This window comes from Triticum aestivum, chromosome 3D (assembly GCF_018294505.1).
Source record: "Triticum aestivum cultivar Chinese Spring chromosome 3D, IWGSC CS RefSeq v2.1, whole genome shotgun sequence".
Taxonomy (NCBI): domain Eukaryota; kingdom Viridiplantae; phylum Streptophyta; class Magnoliopsida; order Poales; family Poaceae; genus Triticum; species Triticum aestivum.
This window is the reverse complement of record NC_057802.1, coordinates 16,276,628-16,296,625: the sequence shown is the minus strand read 5'-3', so window position 1 is coordinate 16,296,625 and position 19,998 is coordinate 16,276,628. Positions and strand designations below refer to the sequence as shown.

Here is a 19,998-nt window from a genome sequence, read left to right as displayed (position 1 = left end):
CCCGTGACTAACGCCTTAGTCACATTGAGCTCATTATGATGATGCATTACCGAGTGGGCCCAGAGATACCTCTCCGTCACACGGAGTGACAAATCCCAGTCTCGATCCGTGCCAACCCAACAGACACTTTCGGAGATACCCGTAATGCACCTTTATAGTCACCCAGTTACGTTGTGACGTTTGGCACACCCAAAGCACTCCTACGGTATCCGGGAGTTGCACGATCTCATGGTCTAAGGAAAAGATACTTGACATTGGAAAAGCTCTAGCAAACGAAACTACACGATCTTTTATGCTATGCTTAAGTTGGGTCTTGTCCATCACATCATTCTCCTAATGATGTGATCCCGTTATCAATGACATCCAATGTCCATAGTCAGGAAACCATGACTATCTGTTGATCAACGAGCTAGTCAACTAGAGGCTTACTAGGGACAGGTTGTGGTCTATGTATTCACACATGTATTACGATTTCCGGACAATACAATTATAGCATGAATAATAGACAATTACCATGAACAAAGAAATATAATAATAACCATTTATTATTGCCTCTAGGGCATATTTCCAACAGTCTCCCACTTGCACTAGAGTCAATAATCTAGTTCACATCACCATGTGATTAACACTCACTGGTCACATCACCATGTGACCAACATCTAAAGAGTTTACTAGAGTCAACAATCTAGTTCACATCACTATGTGATTATCACTCAATGTGTTCTGGTTTGGTCATGTTATGCTTGTGAGAGAGGTTATTAGTCAACGGGTCTGAACCTTTCAGAACCGTGTGCTTTACGAATATCTATGTCATCTTGTGGATGCTACCACGCGCTATTTGGAGCCATTTCAAATAATTGCTCTACTATACGAATCCGGTTTACTACTCAGAGTTATCCGGATTAGTGTCAAAGTTCGCATCGACGTAACCCTTTACGACGAACTCCTTTCCACCTCCATAATCGAGAAAATTCCTTAATCCACTAGGTACTAAGGATAAGTTCGACCGCTGTCATGAGATCCTTTCCCGGATCACCATTGTACCCTCTTGACCAACTCATGGCAAGGCACACTACATGTGCGGTACACAGCATAGCATACTATAGAGCCTATGTCTAAAGCATAGGGGACGACCTTCGTCCTTTCTCTATCTTCTGCTGTGGTCAGGTCTTGAGTCTCACTCAATACTCACACCTTGTAACACAGCCAAGAACTCCTTCTTTGCTGATCTATTTTGAACTCTTTCAAAATCATGTCAAGGTGTGCTGTCTTTTGAAAGTATCATCAGGCGTCTTGATCTATCTCTATGGATCTTGATGCCCAATATGTAAGTAGCTTTATCCAGGTCTTCCTTTGAAAAACTCCTTTCAAACAACCCTTTATGCTTTCCAGAAATTTTACATCATTTCGGATCAACAATATGTCATTCACATATACTTATCAGAAATGTTGTAGCGCTCCCACTCACTTTATTGTAAATACAAGTTTCTAACAAACTTTGTATAAACCCAAAAACTTTGATCACTCCATCAAAGCGTATATTCTGACTCCGAGATGCTTGCTCTAATCCATGGAAGGATCGCTGGAGCTAGCATACCTTTTAGCATCCTTAGGATCGACAAAACCTTTCTGATTGTATCACATACAACCTTTCCTTACGAAAACTGGTAAGGAAACTTGTTTTGACATCCATCTGCCAGATTTCATAAATGTAGCTAATGCTAACATGATTCCGACGGACCTAAGCATCGCTACGGATGAGAAAAACTCATCGTAGTCAACTCCTTGAACTTGTGAAAATACTCTTTGCCACAAGTCGAGCTTCATAGACGGTAACATTACCGTCCATGTCCGTCTTCTTCTTAAAGATCCATTTATCTCAATGGCTTGCCGATCATCGGGCAAGTTCACCAAAGTCCATGCTTTGTTCTGATACATGGATTCTATCTCGGATTTCATGGCCTCGAGCCATTCGTCGGAATATGGGCCCACCATCGCTTCTCCATAGCTCGTAGGTTCATTGTTGTCTAGCAACATGACTTCCAAGACAGGATCACGCATTACTCTGAAGTAGTGCGCATCCTCGTCGTCCTACGAGGTTTGGTAGTGACTTGATCCGAAGTTTCATGATCACTATCATAAGCTTCCACTTCAATTGGTGTAGGTGCCACAGGAACAACTTCCTGTGCCCTGCTACACACTAGTTGAAGCGACGGTTCAATAACCTTATCAAGTCTCCACCATCCTCCCACTCAATTCTTTCGAGAGAAACTTTTCCTCGAGAAAGGACTCGTTTCTAGAAGCAATTACTTTTGCTTCCAGATCTGAAATAGGAGGTATACCCAACTGTTTTTGGGTATTCTATGAAGATGCATTTATCCGCTTTGGGTTCGAGCTTATCAGCCTGAAACTTTTTCACATAAGCATCGCAGCCCCAAACTTTTAAGAAACGACAACTTAGGTTTCTATAAACGGTGTCGTCTCAACGGAATTGCGTGGTGCCCCTTTTAAAGTGAATGCGGTTGTCTCTAATGCCTAACCCATAAACGATAGTGGTAATTTGATAAGAAACATCATGGTATGCACCATATCCAATAGGGTGCAGTTATGATGTTCGGACACACCATCACACTATGGTGTTCCAGGCGGTATTAATTGTGAAACACTTTCCACAATGTCTCAATTGTGTGCCAAACTCGTATCTCAGATACTCATCTCTATGATCATATCACAGACATTTTATCCTCTTGTCACGACGATCTTCAACTTCACTCTGAAATTACTTGAACCTTTCAATAATTCAGACTAGTGTTTCATCAAGTAAATACACTCAGCATCTACTCAAATCATCTGTGAAGTAAGAACATAACGATATCCACTGCATGCCTCAGCACTCATTGGACTGCATACATCAAAATGTATTACTTCCAATAAGTTGCTCTCTTGTTCCATCTTACTGAAAACGAGGCCTTTCAGTCATCTTGCCCATGTGGTATGATTTGCATGTCTCAAGTGATTCAAAATCAAGTGAGTCCAAACGATCCATCTGCATGGAGTTTCTTCATGCATATATACCAATAGACATGGTTCGCATGTCTCAATCTTTTCAAAAACGAGTGAGTCCAAAGATCCATCTACATGGAGCTTCTTCATGCGTTCTATACCAATATGACTCAAGTGGCAGTGCCACAAGTATGTGGTACTATCATTACTATCTTATATCTTTTGGCATGAACATGTGTATCACTACGATCGAGATTCATTTTAGGTGCAAGACCATTGAAGGTATTATTCAAATAAACAGAGTAACCATTATTCTCCTTAAATGAATAACCGTTTTGCGGTAAACATAATCCAATCATGTTCAACGCAAACACCAAATCTCGATGGTAGAGGGAGCATGCGATGCTTGATCACATCAACCTTGGAAACACTTCCAACACATATCGTCATCTCACCTTTAGCTAGTCTCCATTTATTCCGCAGCTTTTATTTCGAGTTACTAACACTTAGCAACCGAACCAGTATCTAATACCCTGGTGCTGCTAGGAGTACTAGTAAAGTACACATTCATATAACGTATATCCAATATACTTCTGTCGACCTTGCCTGCCTTCTCATCTACCAAGTATCTAGGGTAGTACTGCTTCAGTGACCGTTCCTCTCATAAGAAGCACTTAGTCTCGGGTTTGGGTTCAACCTTGGGATTCTTCACTAGAGCAGCAAACGACTTGCTGTTTCATGAAGTATCCCTTTTGCCCTTGCCCTTCTTAAACTAGTGGTTTTACTAACCATCAACAATTGATGCTCCTTCTTGATTTCTACTCTCGCGGTGTCAAACATCGCGAATAGCTCAAGGATCATCATAACTATCCTTGATATGTTATAGTTCATCACGAAGCTCTACTAGCTTGGTGGCAATGACTATGGGGAACTATCACTATCTCATCTGGGAGATTAACTCCCACTCGATTCAAGCGATTGTGGCACTCAGACAATCTGAGCACATGCTCAACGATTGAGCTTTTCTCCCTTAGTTTGCAGGCTTAAGAAACTTGTCAGAGGTCTCATACCTCTTGACGTGGGCACTAGTCTGAAATCCCAATTTCAGTCTTCGGAACATCTCACATGTTCTGCGACGTTTCAAGAACGTCTTTGGTGCCACAATTCTAAACCGCACTGAACTATCACGTAGTCATCAAAACGTGTATGTCAGATGTTTCGTAACATCTACAGACGACGCTGAGGTTCAGCACACCGAGCGGTGCATTAAGGACATAAGCCTTCTGTGCAGCAATGAGGACAATCCTCAGTTTACGGACCCAGTCCGCATAATTGCTACTACCAACTTTCAACTAAATTTTCTCTAGGAACATATCTTAACCAGTAGAACTAAAGCGCAAGCTATGACATAATTTGCAAATACCTATTTGACTATGTTCATGATAATGAAGTTCATCTGATTATGAACTCCCACTCAGATAGACATCCCTCTAGTCATCTAAGTGAAACATGATCCGAGTTTAACTAGGCCGTGTCCGATCATCACGTGAGACGGACTAGTCAAGATCGGTGAACATCTCCATGTTGATCGTATCTTCTATACGACTCATGCTCGACCTTTCGGTCCTCCGTGTTCCGAGGCCATGTCTGTACATGCTAGGCTCGTCAAGTCAACCTAAGTGTATTGCGTGTGTTCCGAGGCCATGTCTGTACATGCTAGGCTCGTCAACACCCGTTGTATTCGAACGTAAGAATCTATCACACCCGATCATCACGTGGTGCTTCGAAACGACGAACCTTCGCAACGGTGCACAGTTAGGGTGAACACTTTCTTGAAATTATTATAAGGGATCATCCTACTTGCTACCGTCGTTCTAAGCAAATAAGATGCAAAAACATGATAAACATCACATGCAATCAAATAGTGACATGATATGGCCAATATCATCATGCTCCTTTGATCTCCATCTTCGGGGCACCATGATCATCTTTGTCACCGGCATGACACCATGATCTCCATCATCATGATCTCCATCATTGTGTCTTCATGAAGTCGTCACGCCAACGATTACTTCTACTTCTATGGCTAACGCGTTTAGCAACAAAGTAAAGTAATTTACATGGCGTTATTCAATGACACGCAGGTCATACAAAATAATAAAGACAACTCCTATGGCTCCTGCCGGTTGTCATACTCATCGACATGCAAGTCGTGATTCCTATTACAAGAATATGATCAATCTCATACATCACATATATCATTCATCACATCTTCTGGCCATATCACATCACATAGCACTTGCTGCAAAAACAAGTTAGACGTCCTCTAATTGTTGTTGCAAGTTTTTACGTGGTTTGTAGGTTTCTAGCAAGAACGTTTCTTACCTACGTATGACCACAACGTGATTTGCCAATTTCTATTTACCCTTCATAAGGACCCTTTTCATCGAATCTGTTCCGACTAAAGTAGGAGAGACAGACACCCGCTAGCCACCTTATGCATCTAGTGCATGTCAGTCGGTGGAACCTGTCTCACGTAAGAGTACGTGTAAGGTCGGTCCGGGCCGCTTCATCCTACAATGCCGCCGAAACAAGAAAAGACTAGTAGCGGCAAGAAGAATTGGCAAACTCAACGCCCACAACTGCTTTGTGTTCTACTCGTGCATAGTAACTACGCATAGACCTGGCTCATGATGCCACTGTTGGGAATCGTAGCATAATTTAAAATTTTCCTACGCTCACCAAGATGCATCTATGGAGTCTACTAGCAACGAAGGGAAAGGAGTGGATCTACATACCCTTGTAGATCGCGAGCGGAAGCGTTCCAATGAACGTGGATGACGGAGTCGTACTCGCCGTGATCCAAATCACCGATGACCGAGTGCCGAACGGACGGCACCTCCGCGTTCAACACACGTACGGTGCAGCGACGTCTCCTCCTTCTTGATCCAGCAAGGGGGAAGGAGAGGTTGATGGAGATCCAACAGCACGACGGCGTGGTGGTGGATGTAGCGGGTCTCCGGCAGGGCTTCGCCGAGCTTCTGCGAGAGAGAGAGAGGTGTTGCAGGGGAGGAGGGAGGCGCCCAAGGCTTAGATATTGCTGCCCTCCCTTCCCCCCACTATATATAGGGCCAAGGGAGAGGGGGGCGCAGCCTTGCCCCTTCCTCCAAGGAAGGGTGCGGCCAGGGGGGAGTCCTTCCCCCCAAGGCACCTCGGAGGTGCCTTCCCCCTTTAGGACTCTCCCTTTTTTCTTATCTCTTGCGCATGGGCCTCTTGGGGCTGGTGCCCTTGGCCCATATAGGCCAAGGCGCACCCCTTACAGCCCATGTGGCCCCCCGGGGCTGGTGGACCCCTTGGTGGACCCCCGGACCCCTTTCGGCACTCCCGGTACAATACCGATAAAGTGCGAAACTTTTCCGGCGACCAAAATAAGACTTCCCATATATAAATCTTTACCTCCGGACCATTCCGGAACCTCTCGTGACGTCCGGGATCTCATCCGGGACTCCGAACAACTTTCGGGTTTCCGCATACATATATCTCTACAACCCTAGCGTCACCGGACCTTAAGTGTGTAGACCCTACGGGTTCGGGAGACATGCAGACATGACCGAGACGCCTCTCCGGTCAATAACCAACAGCGGGATCTGGATACCCATGTTGGCTCCCACATGTTCCACGATGATATCATCGGATGAACCACGGTGTCGAGGATTCAATCAATCCGTATGCAATTCCCTTTGTCAATCGGTATGTTACTTGCCCGAGATTCGATCGTCGGTATCCCAATACCTTGTTCAATCTCGTTACCGGCAAGTCTCTTTACTCGTACCGCAATGCATGATCCCGTGACTAACGCCTTAGTCACATTGAGCTCATTATGATGATGCATTACCGAGTGGGCCCAGAGATACCTCTCCGTCACACGGAGTGACAAATCCCAGTCTCGATCCGTGCCAACCCAACAGACACTTTCGGAGATACCCGTAATGCACCTTTATAGTCACCCAGTTACGTTGTGACGTTTGGCACACCCAAAGCACTCCTACGGTATCCGGGAGTTGCACGATCTCATGGTCTAAGGAAAAGATACTTGACATTGGAAAAGCTCTAGCAAACGAAACTACACGATCTTTTATGCTATGCTTAAGTTGGGTCTTGTCCATCACATCATTCTCCTAATGATGTGATCCCGTTATCAATGACATCCAATGTCCATAGTCAGGAAACCATGACTATCTGTTGATCAACGAGCTAGTCAACTAGAGGCTTACTAGGGACAGGTTGTGGTCTATGTATTCACACATGTATTACGATTTCCGGACAATACAATTATAGCATGAATAATAGACAATTACCATGAACAAAGAAATATAATAATAACCATTTATTATTGCCTCTAGGGCATATTTCCAACAATGATGCCCTTCAATTTTGCACTTGAAGCAAACAATCTTGGCCGAATTCTTGACTTGTTCTTGGCCCTTCTTCTTATTCATCTTGGACTTCTTCTTCTTAATGGAGTTGAATCCAAGTCCACCTTTGTCATTGGGGGATTTTTGCACACTCAAGATATTGTTGAGTGTGGATTTCCCTTCATGACTCTTTTCCAAGTCTCTCTTAAAAGAAGTGACTTGGGCCTTGAGCTCTTTGATTTCCTCTACATGGTTAGTCTCAACACAAGTACTAGAGGAAGTATAAGCTTCATCCTTAGAGAAACAAGGCAAGGAAAGCAATTCATCACAAGATATACCAACATTGTGAGTAGATGAATTACAAGGACTAGCACATGGCAATATAGTATTTTGACTAGAAGTGGTGCTAGTATCCACATGAGGCTCACTAGATGTTACCTTAGCAATCATGGCCTCATGAGCTATCTTTAGCACATTATGGGATACTAGAAGATCATCATGAGAGCTTGAGAGCTTTTCATGACTTTCTTCAAATTTCCCATAATTGCTAGATAGCAACTCAAGTTGAGTCCGAAGCTCAACATTCTCCTTCAAAATGGATGCTTCACAAGTAATAGAGTTAGTAGCACAAGCATCATCAATAATAGCAAGAGGAGAAGGCAACTTGGCAAGCTCTTTTGAATATGAAGCTTTAAGTTGTGCATGAGACTCGGTGAGTTTGATGAGCTCACTCTTAATGACTCTTGAGCCATTTTCTAGGTGCCCAAAGTCCTCAAGAAGTTTAGCATGCGCAACTTCAAGCTTCTCATTTTTAGTTTCAAAAACATTGGCCACCTTAAGAGCTCTATCATGAGATTCCTTCACTCTAGATAATTCTAGAGCAAAAGTCTCCTCAAGAGATTCCTTGGTGGTTTGTTCAAGTTCAAGAGCTTGAGAGAGGTCCGCAATCTCATTAGCGTAATCACGCTCATGACCTTCCATTTTCTCAGTGGTGACCTCATGCTCCTCGAGATGAGATTCCAACTCCTCAATATATTTCTTGCCCTCAATGGCAATGGTCATGATTTCCATGAAGTTGGAACAAGCAATTTTATTTTTATGAAGAGCTTTAAAAATCATTTCCCCCTTAATTTTTAAGGAGGCAACATTATCATTATCTTCATCATTATCCTCATCATCATTAGCATTAACATCATCATCAAGAGACATATAGGGGTTCAAAGTAGGAGATACCTTTGAAGCCTTAGCCATTAGGCATAAAGCAATAGATGATGATGTAGGATCCCTTGAAACACCATTTGAGACCACATCTTGTTCCATGGAGTGTTGGGTTTCCTATACATTGTTAGCACAACAACTCGAGGAAATACATGCATTTTTATCATGGCAACAAGATATAGAAAGCATATCATTATGAGATTTATTCAAGCAATTTCTACATGATATGCACGGACTATCAACACAAGCATGTGAAACATGTAAGGTGCACGAAGTGTTAAAGTCCAAAGATGGAGCATTGCAACAAGATAGTGATGAAGAGTCATCAATGATAAGCACACTATCATCATTGCAATGACCAACACTACTCACCATAATATTACCTTGTGGAAATCCACATGTAGGTGAAGTAGAAGAAGTTGAGAAGGCAACACGGCCGGAGGTGGAGGGAGAACAATCATCCCCACAAATCTTGGACACACTATATTTATCTTGAAGCTTTGTCCACAACTCATGAGCATCCCGGAACGGCATGAGTTGAAATATAACTACATTGCTCAAAGCATCGAAAAGCACATTAGAAGCTTGAGCATTGAGATAAAAGTTTTTCTCATCCTCTAAAGATAATCTTTGGGGATCCTTTGGAGGAGAAAAACCCATATCTACAATTCACTCTAAATTTGGGTCCATGACCCTAAAGAGATTAAGCATGCGAATTACCCAAACATCAAAATTTGTGCCATCGAAACTAAGAGTGTCAGGGAATCCTAATCCCCTAGTCGACATCTTTACTCTCTAGGCGGTTAAGCCTAACAAAGAGAGACGAGGCTCTGATACCAATTGAAAGACCGTGGATGTTGCCTAGAGGGGGGGTGAATAGGCGCTTTAAAATAATTACGGTTTAGGCTTGAACAAATGCGGAATAAACCTAGCAGTTAATTTGCCAAGCACAAAACCTACAACAACTAAGATCACCTATGTGCACCAACAACTTATGCTAAGCAAGATAAACTACTAGGTGAAAGCAAGATATATGACAAGAAACAATATGGCTATCACAAAGTAAAGTGCATAAGTAAAGAGCTCGAATAAGAGATAACCGAGGCACGCGGAGACGACGATGTATCCCGAAGTTCACACCCTTGCGGATGCTAATCTCCGTTTGGAGCGGTGTGGAGGCACAATGCTCCCCAAGAAGCCACTAGGGCCACCGTAATCTCCTCACGCCCTCGCACAATGCAAGATGCCGTGATTCCACTAAGGGACCCTTGAGGGCGGTCACCGAACCCGTACAAATGGCAACCCTTGGGGGCGGTCACCGAACCCTTACACTATGGCAACCCTTGGGGGCGGTCACCGGTACCCGTCAAATTGCTCGGGGCGATCTCCACAACCTAATTGGAGACCCCAACACTTGCCCGGAGCTTTACACCACAATGATTGAGCTTCGAACAACACCAACCGTCTAGGGCGCCAAGGCACCCAAGAGGAACAAGCTCTAGGGTGCCCAAACACCCAAGAGTAATAAGCTTCTCAAACTTCACTTCCACGTATCACTGTGGAGAACTCAAACCGATGCACCAAATGCAATGGCAAGGGCACACGGAGTGCCCAAGTCCTTCTCTCCCAAATCCCACCAAAGCAACTAATGTTAGGGAGGAAAATGAGAGGAAGAACGAAAGAAGAACACGAAGAACTCCAAGATCTAGATCCAAGGGGTTCCCCTCACTTAGAGGAGAAAGTGATTGGTGGAAACGTGGATCTAGATCTCCTCTCTTTTTTCCCTCAAGAACTAGCAAGAATCATTGGAGGAATTGAGAGTTAGCAAGCTCGAAGAAGGTCAACAATGGGGGAAGAACACGAGCTAAAGAGATAAGGTTCAATGGGGAAGAAGACCCCCTTTTATATATGGGAAAAAAATCCAACCGTTATGCTCACAGCCCGCACAGAGCGGTACTACCGCTAGGGCGGTAGAACCCCTTCGAAAAACAACAGCGAGGAGGCAAAAGGCCAGTAGAACCGCTGGAGCGGTACTACCGCTCGTCCTCACGGTACTACCACTCGACCTCACGGTACTACCTCTAGGGATAGCGGTATATCGCAAATGGTAGCGGTAATACTGCTTGCGAGCGGTACTAAAAAATATTCCGTGCCTACCTCCGCTGAGCAAAACACGAGATTTTGGTCCGGAGCGGTACTACCGCTCAGGAGCCGTGGTAGTACAGCTCTGGAGCGGTACTACCGCTCAGGAGCCGCGGTAGTACCGCTCTGGAGCGGTAGTAAAAAATTACATCCGCTCTAGCCGCGGTAGCACCGCTGCAGCCTTTACCAAAACAGCCACAACTTCTGCAAACGGACTCCGAAATCAACGAAACCAAGTTTGTTGGAAAGCTAACGACATGGGATAACACAATATTGATAGAAATATCAATAAGAAATAAATGAGAAAAGGCCCATAAGAAAATGGTGAGAACCCTTCCTTGGATAAGACCGGTAAAACCTCCAACACCGAAAACATCATAGAAGACGCATGCGAACTCCATTTTCGATGAACTCAAGCTTGTCATCAAGATGACCATAAGCTCTAAGACTCACAAAGAGAACCAAACAAAAACCAAGAAACATGATGCAAGGATGCAATGGTTTGAGCTCTCTACTAACGATACGATCAAGCTACCAACTTGAGAGCCCCCCTTGATAGTACGGCAAACGATCCTATGACCCGGTCTCCCAACTACCACCTTGAGACCGGTAAAATATAAAACCTATCAAGGGCAAACATTTGCCTTGCACCTTGTCCACTTGAGCTAGATGATGACGATCTTGACTCCCTCAAGTTGGACCACCTTTCTTGATTGCGTTGGCTCGATGAAGACTAGATGATTGCTCCCCATAGTCCACTATGGGTGAGCCACTCTTCGGCTCATCTTCACAAGTCCATTGTCACCACAATGGACGGCAAGCTTCAAGCACTTGATCTCTTCGTGATGCATCACTTGAACTTGCACACCGCATCCTAACCCCACAAAGAACTCTCACGAAGACCATGGGTTAGTACACAAAGCGTAATTGACAATGCTTACCATACCATGGGATCACTTGATCCCTCTCGGTACATCTTCTATGCTTTGTGTGTTGATCAACTTGATTCACTCTTTGACTTAGTCTTGATCAACCTCTCACAAGACCAATCTTTTAGGTAATTCCTTGAATAGCACCTTGGTCAACACAAACTCTCCTTGAAACCAACACATGTACTCCAAGAAAATCCTATGGACAAAACCTTCAAATATAACTCAAGGCAACCATTAGTCCATAGAGATTGTCATCAATTACCAAAACCAAACATGGGGGCACCGCATGTTCTTTCACCCGGAACCTTCCCACTAGGAAAATCATGGATGACAGGAAGGAAATCCTCCCCTGGGAAGGCGTCTGTGACTGACTCAAGATCACACTCCTTGAAAGCCATGCCTGACCAGTTGAAGTAAACCTCCCTAGTCGACCTTTGCAACATGAAAGAAGTGAAATGATGATGGATGGTATCCTATTTTGCTCGTGTGATTAGTGACCCATCTTGGCCATTAGCATGGGAGGTAGAACACCACTCATGTGGTACCCCCTTGAAAATGTCTCCTGCGCTTCTATCTTCATTGTAATACACATGGGCATTACATAATTCCAGGCTCGAACACTTCAAGAACATCTTGGACATTAGGGATCTCACCTGATGCCTTATGTTGTTGTGGGAGGTAGTAGATGTGTTTTCTCAGCACTTCGCCACGCTCACTGCCTTGGAGTAAATCATCTCACATGTCCTTTACTTAATAGGGAATGGGGTAAAGTGTCATCCACTCTGGACCAAACCTTTATATCTCATCATTTTTAGAAGAAACTCTATTATTCTACCATATGCTTTTTCATAATCTATGGATCCTTTGATAAAAAAATGTATGATTTTTGGAGGATTTGGTTGGGTTTTTTTTTCTACTTTTGTTGTTTGATTTCACATGATTGGATTCTAGGATATTCGGTTAGCCCAAAAGCCATACTAGTCTTACTTACCCATGGTCTTTTTGATGTTGGTTAAACCACTGAGTATACATTTTGAACCATCTTGAATAATATGTTATTTACTGGCGCAAGACTCGTAAGTCACACATATATATCTTAAGAAAAAATATGTGCTAATGAAGGAGCAAACTGAAGTATAGATTAGTTTTTTTTGGCATGTACAACTTTTAGACAAATATACGCAGCACCAGTACGTGTATACTCATACAATTCCTATGTATACTAAAGTCATGGAGATTAAAGATCAATGAAGTCACCAAAGATATCTCGTAAACAGAAACATCATCTCACATTGAAAAGAAAATCTGCCTCAATGGCATATAAATTGACGCTACACATGTGGTCAAATCCCCATTTGGGCTAGGAGTACAACCACCCCCACTTCTTTAATTATTCCAGGTTCCAACCTATTGCTAAAACTGAGTGTGCCCCTTTTTTTTGGGGGGGGGGGGGGGGGGGGGGATAAAACACACTTTTGTCATTGTGGGTCTTAATCTCGAGAATGAATAAGAGGCATTTTCCAATCCCAAAGTGTCATAAGCCAAGATGATGAAAAAGATATGCTACAGAAATATCAACAAAGTAGTAGTCTCATTGGAATATCCTAAACTTCAGTATGAAAAAATAAAAACACTTGAACCAACAAACACCATCGACTTGGGCCGGCCCATATCACGAGAGGGTGAGCGATTTCTGCGATTTGCGCGCTATTCTTGATCCTTTTATAGCATATAAATTTTTTATTTTATGTTTTTATACCTAATTTACTCTTTTTTTCCCTTTTTTCTTTCTTTTCTCTGCTCTTGTTTTTTGTTGTATCATTTCTACCTTTAATTTTTAATTTTTAAAAATAATCATGGTTATTTCCTAAAAAACATAAACATATTTTAAATTTGATGAAAACTTTTTAAAATTTGATGAACAATTTAAAAAATTCAAGGATATTTTTATAAAAAAATTTGCTAAGTTTTCCAAATTTTCATGATTATGTTTTTAAATTCAAGAAGCATTTTCTGAAACTCATGGTTTATTAAATTATGTGAAGATCCTTTAGCCATGCACGGTGTTTTAGCAAGCATTGTACCTTTGGAGAGGAAAAACACCACTCTTTTTTGCGGGTAAAACAACACTTTATTCTCAAGTGACAACGCATCGGAGCTCTACTCTGGGCTGGCTTCGGCAAGAGTTCTTTGCTTAAAGGGAATTATGGGAGTTCACAGTCTCTTTCTCGCACATGAACGACTAGGCTAGCCTCGGCCCAAAACTTCCAGTCACTGGCTTGACTCAGAGTGTCGTAGCGGAGAAAAAAGGGAGGCGGCATGGGTCTCGGCCGAGGAGCGAGGGAAAAAAAGCGAAGTCAGCCGAGGGAGCATCATGGGTCTAGGCCAGTGTGTGTTTTAGCGGCATTTTGCAAATGGAGGTCTAATGTTGTACGCGGATGTGATGATTTTTTTAGCAAATGGGCCGACCTTATATTTCAGAAGAGAAAGATAACCTGCTGGCTCCGGCCCATGTAATGACTAGGCTTGGTCTCAGCCCAAGGCCTTCAGTCACTCAGAGTGCTGTAGCGCAGCATGTTTGTTTCTAAAAGACTGAAACTTGAGCAATGAGGGAAGAAAAATGAACACCAAATAATGAATTATGCAGCTACTTGCTTCATCTTTGCTTCCCCCTTCCCTCCGTAATCTGTTCATGATCCAACACTGCCTAAAACTAACAATTGTCAACTATAAAAACCATTACTACTCCCTTCATAAATAATATAAAATCGTTTAGAATACTAAAATAATAATTTAAACGCTCTTATATTAGTTTACAGAGGGAGTAGTTTTCAATTAAAGTTTGCAAGCTAATTACTCCGTCCAGTCACCTCGCCGGCGGCATCTGCAGGCAGCCTGCGCCGCTCCTTCTTGTTGGCGCCATGATGACATGAACCTGTAGCCCATGGCCCATTGGTTCGTTGGTTAGGCCAACTCCACCGCGCGACCCCAAACGAACGTCCGTTTTGTCCGGATTCTGTCCGTTTGGATAGGGCAATGGGGTCGTGTCCGGACGTGTCCTGGGATGTGGTGGCCGTGCGCCCAGCGCGCAGCCGCATCTGTTTGCCCCATCATGTCCGTCAGGGCCAAAAATACCCATATTTTTCATCAAAACTAGTTTGCACGTCCAAATATTTGCCTGAAAATTAAAATAGTTTTACAACCCAATTGAAATTGTCCTTAATAAAATAGTTTTACAACCAAATCGAAATTGTCTTGACTGAACATAAAATGAACCAATCCATCTATTGGTTGCCAATGTGATCCGACACGTGCTCAACCAAGTTATTTTGAAGATTCAAATGAGTGTGCCAATCACGCATCTCACGGTGGAATTGGACAAACTGTTCAAATTTGGCTGGGTCTTGGTGCAGGGGCTCAATATTTTCACCTTGATAATCAAATCCTTGGTCGAAGATACTCTCATCACGCTCGTCCTCGACGACCATGTTGTGCATGATCACACAAGCAGTCATCACCTCCCAAAGCTTCCTTTCATCCCATGACAGTGCAGGGTTTCGAACGATAACCCACCGGGATTGAAGCACACCAAAAGCACGTTCCACATCCTTTCTAGCACTCTCTTGCATTTGGGAAAATCTCTTTCTCTTCTCACCTTGGGGTTTCGAGATTGTCTTCACAAAAGTTGACCACTGAGGATATATACCATCAGCTAGATAGTATCCCTTGTTGTACTGGTGGCCGTCGATCTCAAAGTTGACAGGTGGGGAGTGGCCTTCTGCAAGCCTCGCGAAGACTGGAGAACGCTGCAGCACGTTGATATCATTGTGAGAACCTGCCATGCCGAAGAAAGAATGCCATATCCAAAGATCCCGCGAAGCCACCGCTTCTAATATGACAGTGCACGCGTTGACATGCCCCTTGTACTGGCCCTGTCAAGCAAATGGACAGTTCTTCCACTCCCAGTGCATACAATCTATGCTGCCAAGCATGCCTGGAAAGTCTCTAGTTGCGTTGGTCGCCATCAATCTCTCTGTATCAGAGGCAGTTGGCTGCCTCAAGTACTCTGGGCCAAACACCTCGATCATAGCCTGGCAAAACTTGTACATTGACATCAGACATGTTGTCTCACTCATACGCACATACTCATCCACCAGATCGCCTGGAATTCCATATGCAAGCATGCGGATGGCGACGGTACATTTCTGGTATGAGGAGAATCCAAACTTGCCAAGGGCATCCGTCTTGCACTCGAAGTATGGGTCATGAGCAACCACTCCCTATCGGATACGATTGAACACATGCCTTGCCATACGAAAACGGCGACGAAATTTATCCGGCTTGAAAAGCGGGGTGTTCGCAAAGTAATCGTCATAGAGCAGGGCGTGCCCTCTCTCCCTGTTGCGGTTCAGGTTGGGAGCACGGCCAGGGACTGACCCCCTGTACCGAGGAAGCTGCCGTTGAATGTGGTCGTGAACGACCAGTGCAGCCACCACAAAATCTTCATCATCTGACGACGAATCGTCCGATGAACAAAGGAAGTGATGGAAGCAAAACTCGTCTCCACTGTCAATACCTTTGTGGGCGAAATGTCGAACACCTTGCGGTCGTGGTGGCGAAGAGGCCACGATGATCACCTCGACGCAGCAGGGGTGGTTGCCGGCCGGCTACTGGCCGCTCTGGAGCTCTCGTCGGAAGCTGTTGCGGCCGCCGTGGTACGTCGCCGGCGGTCATGTCCCCTCTGCCACTGGCAAAGACGGCGACGGCCAAACCTCCTCCGATCGACGGCCAAAACTACGACCAAAGCGCGGGCGTGGTGGCGGCCATGTCGAGACGTGGTTTGGTATGGACGGCCGGGGGCTGCGCTGTGAGGAGGCGTCCGGAGAATAGCGGTGGCGGGGCGGGGCGGGGAGAGAGTGTGGAAGCGTTGGGAGCGGAGGGACTGCTAGTGTCCCCGACAGGCGGGTCACGGGAGACAAGGGCGTGCGTCGAGGCCGTCCGCGCGCGTCCGTTTCACCCCAAACCAAGCACAAGTTTGAACCGGGGACGGGTCAAAAACGGACGAAATCCGGACATTTGTCCGTTTGAGGCCGCACCTGAACAAATAGGGTCGCGCGGTGGAGTTGGGCTTAGTTTAGCCCAAACAGGCTCCGCATTTCCCACATCCCGAGGCACGCCGTAAAGGGAGGGCAGGCACCCCGATCCATGCAACAATTATTACTCACTCCCTCCCACTAGGACATGATGCCCAAACAATTCCCCCCACGGCTTTTCTTACCACCTCCGTCCGTCGCTCACTGACATGTCCCCATCAACCGAAAACCCCCAACGACCACACCGTCCCGTCCCCAGCCCCACGGACGAACGGACGGACACGTCGTCCCCTTGCTGCCTGCCCGTACGTGCTCTCGCTCCGGTCGACAGATCACTACACTACACGAGCCCAGCAGTGCAGTGCATGCAGCAGCGGCGCACTGGTGGAGTGGTGGTGGCGACTGACTGACAGCCACTGCAGCGTGCGCCTTTACTGTGCGGTAAAGCTGTTGAAAGCCGAGGAGGAGTGAGCCGGAGGTGGAGAAAAAGGCCCGGGCAGAGGGCGACAGAGCGTGACAAGAAGAACTCCCCTCCGTCTCGCCGCTGCCCGCCTTGCCACTTCTGCTCTGCTCGCACCGCTCGCGGCGACCAGTCCACCTCCACCGGACAAAGCCATGCCTCGTCCCAGCGGCAGCAGCACCACGCTGCTGCTGCTGCTGCTCGCCGTCCTGCTCGTGCGCGGCGCCAATGCCGGTTCGCTGGAGGGCGACGCCGCGGCGCTCGCCGACTTCCGGCTCGCCGCGGACCGCTCCGGCGCGCTGGCCACCTGGAACGCGTCCGCCAGCCCGTCCCCGTGCGGCTGGCGCGGGGTGACGTGCGCGGGCGGGCGCGTGACGCGGCTGGTGCTCGAGGGGCTCGGCCTGTCCGGCGCGGACGCGCTCCCGGCGCTGGCCCGGCTCGACGGCCTCCGCGTGCTCAGCCTCAAGGGGAACCACCTCTCCGGCGCCGTCCCGGACCTCTCGCCGGTCCAAGGGCTCAAGCTGCTCTTCCTCTCCCGCAACGCGCTCTCCGGCGCCATCCCGCCGTCGCTGGGCAAGCTCTACCGCCTCTACCGGCTCGACCTCTCCTCCAACAACCTGTCCGGCGTCGTGCCGCCCGAGCTGGCCCGGCTCGACCGGCTGCTCACGCTCAGGCTCGACTCCAACCGCCTCACCGGCGGGGTCGATGGCATTGCGCTGCCGAGGCTGCAGGATCTCAACGTGTCCCACAATCTCTTGGCGGGGAGGATTCCGGTGGCGATGGCGGGGTTCCCGGCCGAGGCCTTCGGCGGGAACGCCGGCCTGTGCGGCGCGCCCCTGCCGCCGTGCAAGGAGGAGGTGCAGAACGCGTCCCCGTGCCCTCCGGCTGCGGCCATGGCGGCGTCGTCTCCCTCGTCGAAGCCGCCGGACGGCAAGGGGAAGATGAGCCGCGGGGTCGTGGCCGCAATTGTGGCCGCGGACTTCGCCGTGGTCGGGCTCGTCGCCGGCCTGCTGTTCTGCTACTTCTGGCCGCGCCTCTCCGGGCGCCGGAGCGACAGGCGCCACCGCGAGGGGGAGAAGATCGTCTACTCCTCGAGCCCGTACGGCGCGGCGGGAGTGGTCGCGGCGGCCGGTGGCACGTACGAGCGAGGGAAGATGGTGTTTCTGGAGGACGCCGGCGGGAGGCGGTTCGAGCTGGAGGAGCTGCTGCGCGCGTCCGCGGAGATGCTCGGCAAGGGCGGCTGCGGCACGGCGTACAAGGCGGTGCTCGACGATGGCAGCGTCGTGGCCGTGAAGCGGCTGCGCGACGCGGCGCCCGCGGCGGCGTCGACCAAGAAGGACTTCGAGCACCACATGGCCGTCCTCGGCCGCCTCCACCACCCCAACATCGTGCCGCTCAACGCCTACTACTACGCCCGCGACGAGAAGCTGCTCGTCTACGAGTTCATGCGCAACGGCAGCCTCTTCTCCCTCCTCCACGGCAAGCACTCTGCCCCGCTTAATTCTTCGCCATTAATTCCGTCGAACACTTGCTGCTTCTGTTGCTGAATTGAAGGTGGAAATGTGCGTCTGTCGTCGCAGGTAACCGAGGGCCGGGCCGGACGCCGCTGGACTGGGCAGCGCGCATGCGCATCGCGGCTGGCGCCGCGCGCGGCCTCGCCTACATCCACCACGCGAGCCGGCGCGGCGGGCTGACGCCCAAGCTGGCGCACGGCAACATCAAGAGCACCAACATCCTGCTCGACAGGTCGGGCGAGGCGCGCCTCGCTGACTGCGGGCTGGCGCAGCTGGGCACGTCGTCGCCGGCGGCGAGCTCGGCGGGGTACCGCGCGCCTGAGGCGCCCGCGCCGGCGTCCCGGCCGTGGGCGTCGCAGAAGGGCGACGTGTACGCGCTCGGGGTGGTGCTGCTGGAGCTGCTGACGGGGCGGTGCCCGGGCAGCGAGCTGCCCAACGGCGGCGTGGTGGCGGAGCTGCCGCGGTGGGTGCAGTCGGTGGTGCGGGAGGAGTGGACGTCGGAGGTGTTCGACCTGGAGCTGATGAAGGACAAGGGCATCGAGGAGGAGATGGTGGCGATGCTGCAGCTGGCCCTAAGCTGCGCGGCGAGCGCGCCGGACCAGCGGCCCAAGGTCGGGTACGTGGTGCGGATGATCGACGAGGTCCGCGCGTGCGGGGACCCGCAGGCGTCGTCGCCGTCGCACGGGTCGTCCATGGACGAGTCCTCCGGCGTCTCCGACTCGCCCGCCGTCTCGGAAGGCGGCGCCGCCAGCCAGTGATCGGAGAGAGCTTTGTTCGGTACAGTACTTGGGGCTTTGATTGAGTTGTGATTTGTGCTTTGGTTAACTGTTTTTTTGTCTTCGTCTGGGGGACGATTGGTGTGGTCCGTTGGATCTTATCTGATCTGGTGATGGTGTTGTACATGATGATGATGATTGATCTGATTAGAATAGCCGTACTGGGAGGCTGGATTATTATTGTGTGAGTTGATTGATCATGGCGTTTGTCTTTTTGTTGCGTCGATGTGATCCTCTGCTACTGCAGCACTACACTGGCTTTCAACTTGGATTTCATCTCATAATAATTCAGCTCTTAGAGCAACTCCAATGGAGCGATCTATTTCGTCCGCGGCCGTCCCAGACGGACGGCGCGGACAAAAAAGCCGGCCCAACGCGCCGACCCAAACGGACGCGCGTCCGCTTTCGTCCGCCTGCCAATCCATTCCCGACCCTTTTTTGAGCC

The 19,998-nt window shown here is 47.9% G+C and overlaps 1 protein-coding gene across 1 annotated transcript; it reads left to right on the top strand.

Annotated features, from left to right (window-relative positions):
• Window positions 1-17,179: 17,179 nt before the first annotated feature.
• Window positions 17,180-19,753, top strand: LOC123076924 (probable leucine-rich repeat receptor-like protein kinase At1g68400). Its single transcript, XM_044499078.1, has 2 exons — window positions 17,180-18,742; window positions 18,844-19,753. Exons 1-2 carry the CDS (start codon window positions 17,419-17,421, stop codon window positions 19,533-19,535), a joined length of 2,016 nt encoding a protein of 671 aa, XP_044355013.1. The 5' UTR covers window positions 17,180-17,418; the 3' UTR covers window positions 19,536-19,753.
• Window positions 19,754-19,998: the final 245 nt, after the last annotated feature.

Bases quoted from the DNA above. Each gene is read 5' to 3' on its own strand.
- LOC123076924 (XM_044499078.1), top strand. From the start codon at position 17,419: ATGCCTCGTCCCAGCGGCAGCAGCACCACGCTGCTGCTGCTGCTGCTC. The intron at 18,743-18,843 runs GCAAGCACTCTG...CTGTCGTCGCAG, and splicing joins CCTCTTCTCCCTCCTCCACG to GTAACCGAGGGCCGGGCCGG.